The sequence below is a fragment of the Sorghum bicolor genome, chromosome 10 (genome assembly GCF_000003195.3).
Source record: "Sorghum bicolor cultivar BTx623 chromosome 10, Sorghum_bicolor_NCBIv3, whole genome shotgun sequence".
NCBI lineage: Eukaryota > Viridiplantae > Streptophyta > Magnoliopsida > Poales > Poaceae > Sorghum > Sorghum bicolor.
The window spans coordinates 2,356,690-2,366,439 of NC_012879.2; the positions used below are offsets into that span (position 1 = coordinate 2,356,690).

At 45.4% G+C, this 9,750-nt stretch overlaps 3 protein-coding genes across 3 annotated transcripts; 1 reads left to right on the forward strand and 2 right to left on the reverse strand.

Annotated features, from left to right (window-relative positions):
* On the reverse strand, positions 1,244-2,535 carry LOC8070705 (agamous-like MADS-box protein AGL62). Its single transcript, XM_002437747.2, has one exon. It carries the CDS (start codon positions 2,105-2,107, stop codon positions 1,418-1,420), a length of 690 nt encoding a protein of 229 aa, XP_002437792.1. The 5' UTR covers positions 2,108-2,535; the 3' UTR covers positions 1,244-1,417.
* LOC8068423 (acid phosphatase 1) lies at positions 2,621-5,198 on the forward strand. The gene is made up of 3 exons (XM_002436396.2): positions 2,621-3,452; positions 3,755-3,964; positions 4,754-5,198. Exons 1-3 carry the CDS (start codon positions 2,929-2,931, stop codon positions 4,929-4,931), a joined length of 912 nt encoding a protein of 303 aa, XP_002436441.2. The 5' UTR covers positions 2,621-2,928; the 3' UTR covers positions 4,932-5,198.
* LOC8070706 (proteasome subunit beta type-6) lies at positions 5,744-9,417 on the reverse strand. The gene is made up of 8 exons (XM_002437748.2): positions 9,110-9,417; positions 8,291-8,367; positions 7,921-7,976; positions 7,431-7,503; positions 7,188-7,299; positions 6,867-6,940; positions 6,642-6,716; positions 5,744-6,057 (listed from the first exon to the last, which is right to left on the reverse strand). Exons 1-8 carry the CDS (start codon positions 9,246-9,248, stop codon positions 5,926-5,928), a joined length of 738 nt encoding a protein of 245 aa, XP_002437793.1. The 5' UTR covers positions 9,249-9,417; the 3' UTR covers positions 5,744-5,925.

The window sequence follows — 9,750 nt, forward strand, 5'->3', positions numbered from 1 at the left end:
GTTCTTATACGGCCAACCAAACACCATATCTATTCAACTAGGATGGCCAAATATGAACAACCAAACAAACGACTTTGTATGAATTCAGCCTGGTTTAACTGAGTTTGGTTCAACGACTCAGGCGAGCTAGGCTAGGTATACAATACAAGTAACCAAACAAGCCTAAAGTGGACACTGACATTTAGATGAAAGATACTTATCAATTATTTTGCTTTTTTTTAAATAGAAACAGAAATAAATAGATAAATATAGAGAGACACCCTGGGAAGATATATAGTTTATATTGACCTTTTAGATGAGATGAGAGATATTTATCATTTTTTTCTGTAAATATGCATCATAGGTAGATAGTTTTTTTTGCGATTAATTATATGTAGATAGATAGATAGATAGATAGATAGATAGATAGATAGATAGATAGATAGATAAAAATTAACAACTTGTAGACGTGCACATAAGATATAGTAATCCTTTGATTCTTAAGTTATAAATCGTTATGACTTTTCTAGATATATAATTTTTATTATACACTTTTATAGCAATATTGTATCGTAAAAACAATATTGCTATAAAAGTGAGAACAATTATAATTGGGAACAAAAGAAACGTAATATAAGCCATGGTGGTGTGGCTGACGCTGATATTGATTTGTTATGTTATGACAAAAAAGAAAAATACTATTCTAATGGCTGAGTTCTTATTTAGTTAGTGAAAATTTTTGGTTTTAACTACTATAACACTTTCATTTGTATTTAATAATTATTGTTCAATCACAGACTAACTAAGTTTAAAAAATTCGTCTCGCAAATTAGACAAATTATGTTATTAGTTTGTTCCAAAATTTGATGTTTGGAGAATTTTGAAAAATTTTAAAAAACTAAAGCAGGCTGATTCTGGCTCGTAAGGGCCTGAAATTTCGAGTGCAGAAGGAGCAGGCATAGCACGCTGGTCGGTGAGGCGGTGGTCAGCTTTAACCACACGCAGCGCACGCACGCAAGGGCCTTGCCTTGCTTTTTATTATCCGGTGAATCGCAATTGGCAAGACCGCCAGGAGTCGAGGACAGAAATACGTCAACGGCCGGCGTGCTGGTTGTCAACCGACCACCGCGTCGGCGTCGGCGTCGGCGCGTCGGTCTCACCAGATGACCACAGCGCAGCTAGGTACGCAGGCATGCGGACGCGATCGTCTTGGTTGACCAAAGAATCTACATGATGGGTACTACTCCAAGACGATCTGGTTTTACTATCTTATATTTGATCTCCATCAAAATTCTAAACAATCAGAAGTTTCTCATCAAAAGATAAAAATTCTAACAATCAGCTAATTAAGGAACTAACCATCGTCAGTAACAAAAACAATGCCGCTAAGCGTACATGTAATAATCAGAAAGAATCAGTTTTTGTGTCTACCCTGACACTACTGAGGCACCAATTTGTCCGCGTGGCGTCGCAGCACATTATCCCTGAGCCGCTTGAGAGCGCCGCCGAACTCCGGTAGCTCCGCCTCGCCGAGCGCCTCCACGTCCGCCTCCCACCAGAACCGTCCCACGGCCGTGGCCAGCCTCACCTTGTCCGCGACGGCCTTCATCCGCTCCTCCTCCGCGTCCACGAGCTCCCTCGCCTCGTCCCTCCTCCGCGCGGTCGCCTCCGCCCCCTCGCGCCCGGCGACGGCGGCGCGGGCGTCGTCCTCCTCCTCCTCGAGCGCGGCGCGGTGGCCGTACGGGTCGCCGGCGCCGGCGAGGCGCGCGCTCATCACGTGGTCCACGGACGGGGTGCCCATCGCGAACACGTTGCCGCCGCCCCTGCGCCTAGCGGAGGAGCGTCTGCCGCCCGGAGGCAGACCCGCCGCCGCCGCTGCGGCGAGAGCAGCAGCAGCAGCAGCAAGGTTCGGGTCGTTCGCGTCCTGTTGTTTCTGCTGGGAGAAGATGACGATGGCGACGTGCGCGCCGCAGAGCAGGTGGAGCTCGGAGGCCTTCTTGAGCAGCCCGCCCTTGCGCTTCGAGAAGGTCACCTGCCGTTTCTCCTTGTCCTCGATGTATTCGATCTTGATCCGCTGCTTCCCCTTCGACTTCGCCGTCGGCTTCTTCCCAACAACCGGCTTCACCATTGTTGCAGACAAACTTTACTGCTTTGCAAAAGCTGCTGCTTCAACCTACTTCTGACGACGAAACACAAGATTGGATGATTGTCCCTAGCTCACGGATCTTTTGTCGTTCCTATATAGTCCGAAGATAAAGTTATTGGTTTGTATTTTTACTTACCATAAAAAAATAATTTTGATTTTCTATTCCTACTCTTTTACGGTGAAAAAGATCCGAGTAGATTTGGAATTTAGGATAGACGTGATATCTCTATGCGCTGCGCTAGTAATCTATCAGCAGCGTCACGCGGAAGCGATCGATCGTCTGCGCCGACCAAAGACACGGCCACAAGACTTGTGTGCCTCGCCCGACCAGCGCACACGACCAATCCGTAGGTGGCACGTCACCACCGTCCCCACCACCCCTGTTGCCCCGGGCCGAAGAATCCTCCTCCCTCAGATTCGAATCCGACCCGTTTCTTTCTCTTTCTCCTCTTCTTCTTCTCCGACCCGCAGGAGGCCTTGCTTTTTCCCCAAACACGACGAAAAGAGAAGAGGACGCCTCCGCCCTCCGCCCTCCGTCCTCCGTCCTCTGCTTCTGCTCCTCCCCTATTTAACCCGTCTCCATCGGCCATTGCCCGCTCTTCCTCCCGAAGTCGCCGGGAGCCACACGCATTCCCCTGCCTCGCGCTCCCATCGCTGTCCTCACCCCCCCTCCCCGCCTATTTACCGCCCGTGTCGCCCCCCGCCGCACGCCTTCCGAGCCCCCGTGCCTGCCTGCTCTCTGACGCCGGGGGGCCCCCACGACGACCCGCCCCCGCCCCCGCGCGGTGACAGCAAGCCGGGACATGGCGCGCGGCGGCGGCGGCAGCCTCGCCCACCTGCTCGCCACGCTCCTCCTCTTCCTCCTGCTCGCCACGCCACTCGCCGTCGGAGCTTCCGAGGCAGAGGTGGACCTCGCGCCGGCAGAGGGCGTGTCCGAGGCGGTGGCGCCAGACGCGGACGCGCAGCAGCAGCACCTCCTGCCGCGGCCGCTCGTCATCGAGCTCCCGTCGGCGAGGGCCGCGGAGCCCGACGCCGACGCCGACGCCGACGCCGTGCCGACGGACGTCCGCTGCGCCAGCTGGCGGCTCGCGGCGGAGGCCAACAACCTCGCGCCATGGAAGGCGGTGCCGCCGGAGTGCGTGCCGCACGTGCGGGACTACGTCACGGGCGCCGCCTACCGCTCCGACCTCGAGCTCGTGGCGCGGGAGTCCGCCGCCTACGCGCGCGCGGCCTTGCCGCTCGGCGACGATGGACGCGACGCCTGGGTGTTCGACGTCGACGAGACGCTGCTCTCCAACCTCCCCTACTACGCCGACCACGGATACGGGTGAGCTCCCCTTCTCCTCTCCTCCGTCCGTGTCCGTGTCCGTGTCCGTCTCCACCGCACGCTGTCGCATCCCCACGTCCGCAAGAAATGGCAGAAATTTAGTCACGAAATCCCCCGGTTTGCTTGTTTGGTTGGTATCGATCACATTGCGCTTTCAATTCCGCGTTTCGGTACGCCGTACGAAAATGGATAAAACTTACGCACGAAACCGGAACGAATTTCAGAGTGGTAGGCGTCAGCTGCTCCATCGGAATTTCAGAGTGGTCTCACATGGCGTGCTTGATTTTAAATTTAATCCGCAGGGCCGAGTTGTTCGACCACCACAGGTTTGACGAGTGGGTGGAGAGAGGCGAGGCGGCCGCCATCCCCTCGAGCTTGAAGCTGTACAATGAGGTTCGCGAGCTGGGCTTCAAGACCTTCCTGCTCACGGGCAGAAGCGAGGGCCACCGAGGCGTCACGGTGGAGAACCTCAACAAGCAGGGGTTCCATGATTGGGAAAAGCTCATACTCAGGTATACCTCGCACATTACTTCGAGTCGATTTCTACCGTTCCAAGCACGTAACTCATTATTGTGTGCTAGTATCTGCCGTTATTATGGCTTTGTTTGGTTACCCTTGCTAAATTTTAGCCAGCTAACTATTTTAGCTACTGACTAGCGGGACTAAATATTTTAGCTTGTGTTTAGTCTGTGTTTGAAAGTTTAGCTAAAGTCTGGCTAAAATTTAGCAAGAGGAACTAAACGGGCCCTATATTGCCTTTTAGTTCTTCAGAATAATTGGTATGATAAAAAAAAGGATTTTTATGAATAATTTAGTTGCTCTCTAGTGTTCACCATAGCATGTGTGGATCAGAGATATCAGATATATTAGAATGGCTTAGGCCTGTTCGCTTGAGCTCTCTAATGTAGTTTTCCACGAAGAATTTAAACTAAAGGCAATGCAGCCTGTGTGGATCAGAGATATATTAGAATGGCTTAGTGGAGTACATTACAACATTGCAGCCGCAGCAATGCACTAGCATTATCATATAGGCAGATTAAGTTGTTACTGTTCTGTTGCTCTGAATTCTGATTAGGTGCTTGAGATCCAAATGTTTGATAGCACTATGCTATTGATGACCCTGTCCAAAAGTACATCTACTACCATGAAATACCCACTGTCAGTTAATAGTGAGAATCCTTTTGGTTGAATACTTTGCTGAACTCGGTCAAATTTGTCACCTGCGCACACCCAGTACTATTCTTCAACGTTCATTGTTTGTTCATGCTGGAACCCTGAGATGTGTCTTTCCCAATATACAGGGCAGCAGGTGACCGCAAGAAAACGGCGACAGTCTACAAATCAGAAAAGAGGAAAGAAATGGAAGAAGAGGGTTACAGGATCCTAGGCAACTCTGGCGACCAATGGAGCGACCTGCTGGGATCTTCCATGAGTGCTCGCTCTTTCAAGCTCCCTAACCCAATGTACTATATCCCGTGACACAAACTGAAAAACAGGGCGGGTGAAAGGTGCTGTGTTTATTGGAGGCACATTCTACCTGGCCCAATTGAAACATAGTGTTGACTGATGATGGAAAATGAAAATAATTTCGCAATGGAATTTAAATTTAAACTGTACAAATGCTACACTAACTTCGTGTAGTATATACATTACCTGTAAGTTCGACTGTAAAACGATGACATGGGAAGAGTTCTATGAATAATTGGTGGCTTCAGGGATATATCAGGCCTTGTTCAGTTGCCGAAACTAAAAGTGTCTTCGGTCACTATAGCACTTTCGTTTGTTTGTTGCAAATATTATCCAATTATAAACTAACTAGGCAAACTGTATAATTAGTTATTTTTTTATCTATATTTAATGCTTCATGCATGTGCCACAAGATTCGATGTGAGGAGAAATCTTGAAAACTTTTTAGGTGGAACTGAACCAGGCCTCAGTATGCCTTGCAAGTGATATCAATACGCCTTACAAGGTTGAAAAGTACAGGGTCATAGCTTCTGCGTAATCATGCTACTGGCAGTAAAGGGAGTTTCATGTTCCTTAAGGCAGCTCCATTAAACTAATCACTGTAGCGTGTATATGTTCAATTTACATGGCGCCTTAAAATTTTTTATGTTTTGGTTGAAATTTACGTTCTAGCTAAAGAGCATCAGCAAGCTGACTGTCCGTCAACTTAAGCAGGCAGAACGACCTCTTGTAGCAGATATAGAATGGCTGCTACGAGGGATGCATTACTGATGCATCACCGCATATGATGAATTGGCAGCTGATGAAACTGTATACTCACCAAATACAACTACAGCAACAGCACGCTAACCAGTAACCATTAACTCAAAACACCAACAATTCAGCTAAACAGGGGTGATAACAATATGTAAATACTCTGGTGTGACATAGTTCAGCAGGAATTGGTTCCAATCGTTTGAACAAGTCAGATACAGTGAAAAGTTCACAAAGGAAGTGGAGGGCAAATTCACTGCACCATGGGATCAGGGTTCCCAGCGGCAAGAATATCAAGCAAAGAGTGATGGGGCTCCAGCTCATCGTGCCACAGGGGTAGCTTGTCGCCAGGGTAAAAGTTCCTCTTCACGCCATCAGCATTTATCTGCAGTGTAACCAAATGAGTTTATTTTGAATTAAAAAAAGGTCTAAGCCACAAAGAACACAGCACAGTAAATGGCAGTAAGAGATAAGTATAAGCAAAACACACAGTTTGCAGATCACACTGCATTCTTGCAGACTGAACATAATTTTTTTGCATGGTAAACCTCAAGAAAATGAAAAATGAGCAAATAGATAGATTTCACTTAGTGGATGTTGTACGCAACTGAATGAAGTAAACAGTATAGCAGTCTAGCAGCATTGAGTTAAGGCGCATTCCAATTGATATTGTACCTTTGTTCTACTTCATTTTGGTACAATCATTTTTTTTTGAAACTACAATCAATTTTATTAATGGACTTTAGAATGTATATCACCACACAAGAAGTTAAATGATCAAAAGTTACAATTTTCAGTTACAGCTGATTGAGTTTCACTCCGAAGCTATCAAAAACATCATGCTAGATATGAGTGCCAAAACCAACATAAGAAATCCATGACACCCAACTGGTTCAGGTGATTTGCTACATTTCAGTTTCTGGAGGGAACTGAGCATGAAAATTTGCACAAAAAATAGAGAGAACTTACAGTAACTGTACGGACAACCCCTCCACTAGCACCATCACGGGCCATAGCAAGGGAAACTACCTTCACCACAAATTTCTGCATATGAACAATAGAAACATATTAGGAACATTGAGGCTAGTTTTGTACTCTATTCGCTTTACACAATTAATAATCTTCAAGTCATACTACTACACTAGAGAGTATCTCAATTCCAGGATCTAAGTAAGAAGGAACTTGGTGATATACCTCTGCCTCTTCCTGGCTCATTCCCTCTTTCCATTCATGATCAAGAAGGGCATATAGGTAACTGGAACCTGAACCTGCAATTCAGAGATAACATAACAAGTGTCAGAAACAATATCTCTCAGCAAAGTAAGTTTTTTTCCATAGCAAGATTTAGAGTATGAACACTCAGATATCATGTACAACTCAAAAAGTAAGTGATTTAATTACTAGATCACTAGCCATAGCAAAAAAGGTATGTCACAGCAAAGAGAATAATGGAAGTAGCATTGAAATACTGACTTGAAAGAAGGGAACAATGCAACTTTATGGGCAAAATTATACCTCCAATTGCAAATGGTTGCTTCAAGATAGTTCCACCAAGAGGAACCGAGAAAATTTGGCCTCCCTCATACTTATCCCATCCTCCAACAATCATGCCAGCTTGCAACATGTTCTGGATATTAATAACAAGCATTCATTTTGTAGTTCAACATGAGTTCAACATCAAATTCCGACACCAGGTGCTTATCATTTATCAAAGTAAAAGTCTTTTAACAGTCTGTGCTGGAATGCTATGGAACATACCTTGTTCTGATAAGCTAGCAACCTAATCAAGTTTGCTGCAACTTTAACAGTAGCTGGTTGTCCAAGCTGGATCCTGCACAGAAGGGTAACTTCAGCATTAGCTACCTTGCACGTCAAATATCTCAAGTAATTGTATACCATCATACTCCCTCTGTCCCTGAAAGCTTCAATTCCTAGAATCCGTGTCAGTCAAACTTTTTTAAGTTTGACCAACTATATAGAAAAAGAGCATCAATATCTATGACATAAATGAGTATCTTATGAAAATATATTCTATGATAAATTTAATGGTACTAATTTGGTACTATAAATTTTAGCATTTTTTTCTAGAAGAAATTCGGTCAAAGTTTAAAATGTTTGACTTAAGACAATTCTAGGAATTGAAGCTTTCAGGGACAGAGGTAGTATTTATCAAAGTTAAGTATCATTCAATATATTCATTTATCAAATGAGAGATTAATGTTAGGTTGTGCATGAAGAACAAACTTACGTGTGTTGGTGGAGGAAATAACGTACATAGTCCGAAATGACTTGTGTATCAGCAGCCTGTGGTAAAATTAAAATAGCAAGAGTTTTACATGTGAACTAAAAACTTGCAAAAAGGAATGTGCCGTCTCTGGCACCATGCAAGGGAGGAATTACTTTCTATTCAGACCAAACAAGACATGCAGTATAAAAACAGCAAGAAGAATAACTACTAGCTCTTAATAATGTTGTTTGACTGGTTCAGATCAACAGTATATAAGCTGTCTACCATCAAGGAGTGTCCATTAATAACTTGTCAAAGGGACAAAATGAGAAGAAAATTTCTACTCAAACATCCTAATACAAAAATAACATTAGAAGACAGCGACACTTACAGATCCAGAGCGACAGACATACACATTGTCTGTCAGTTGAGTAATCTTGTCTGAAGCACGGTTGGCTACATACATTCCTGAGTTGGAGCAGGCAACAAAGAAATATTAGCACTTGGCCAAATAAAAAGTAAAGAATATATCAGCTTAATAATGAAATCTCTTTGGTGGAAATAGGAGCAAAATCATTTTTCTAGACTAGTACAAGTAGGACTCTTCACGAACTTAAGGAGGCAGGTTTTAATCAAATCAAAAGGATTAAATCCTTGAACCAAAGGGAGCACATAATCCCATCCGAGCCATTATACATTTAACATTTCCATAAGAACTGTGATCACAGTTAACATGGCAAAAAATAATAATAACTGTAACAATGGATGTTAGTTTTTGTTTAATCATATGCAATACAGTGCACAGCTCAGAGTTGGACTATCCTATAACTTTTTCTTCAGAAATAAAGGCCGAAACACATCCATCAATGATTTGAAGAATTAAACAGACTGCAGAGGAGAGCCAACTTCCCCTTAACATAGGGTGCTGCTAGTACCCAAATTCAGCTAATCTCGCAAGTCGCAACAACTAAGTGACTAGCAGTGAAACAAATAGACAAATCTCGCCAGTGTAAACTAACAATGAACCTAATAGTCAAAGTAGAAAGGCAGCACACATCACGGCCGCCGACATCGCCAGCCAGGCCCCTCAATTTCCAACGATCCAAGCGAAAACCTAGGCCCGCAACGCCATCCCGGCGCCAAATCTACCCCTACCAGCGGCAGGATCTCCTGCGGCATATACAGATCGATAGGAGCCAAAGGGCGTTACCAGTGCTGGTCCTGGAATCGGCGCCGAGGATGACGCCACCGTCGTAGCAGACCCCGACGATGGTGGTCCCCATCCGGTGCTCCCCGGTGGTCGGGGCCTCGCCGGCGGCGGAGGAGAAGCCCGTGTGCGAGGCGTCCATGGCGGGGACGGCGAGATCAGCGGCGGCAAAAACCCTAGTCGGCGAGGTGAGGCAGAGCGGAGCGGTGGGTCTCGATTCAGGGGAGCTGCATAATATCGTTTTGTTTCCTCGGCTTTGGCCTCCGTCGCAAGAAAGAAAGGAGAGAAGGGGGACGTTAGGTCCGGTGTTGTGCAGCAGTTGGGCCGGACCGAGTCAGTCATGTAGTCCAGACCGAAAACCAAAAAGTTCCGTCACATCAAATCTTACGGCACATACGTAAAATATTAAATATAGATAAAAATAAAAATTAATTACACCGTTTACCTGTAAATCACGAGATGAATCTTTTGACCCTAGTTAGTCTATGATCGAAAAATATTTGCCACAAACAAACGAAAGTACTACACTAGCAAAATCCAAAATATTTTCGCATCTAAACAAGATCAAGTGTCCATTGATAAAGGGTCTTGTTTAGGCCTTGTTGAGTTCCTAAAATTTTTTGGTTTTGGATACGGTATCATTT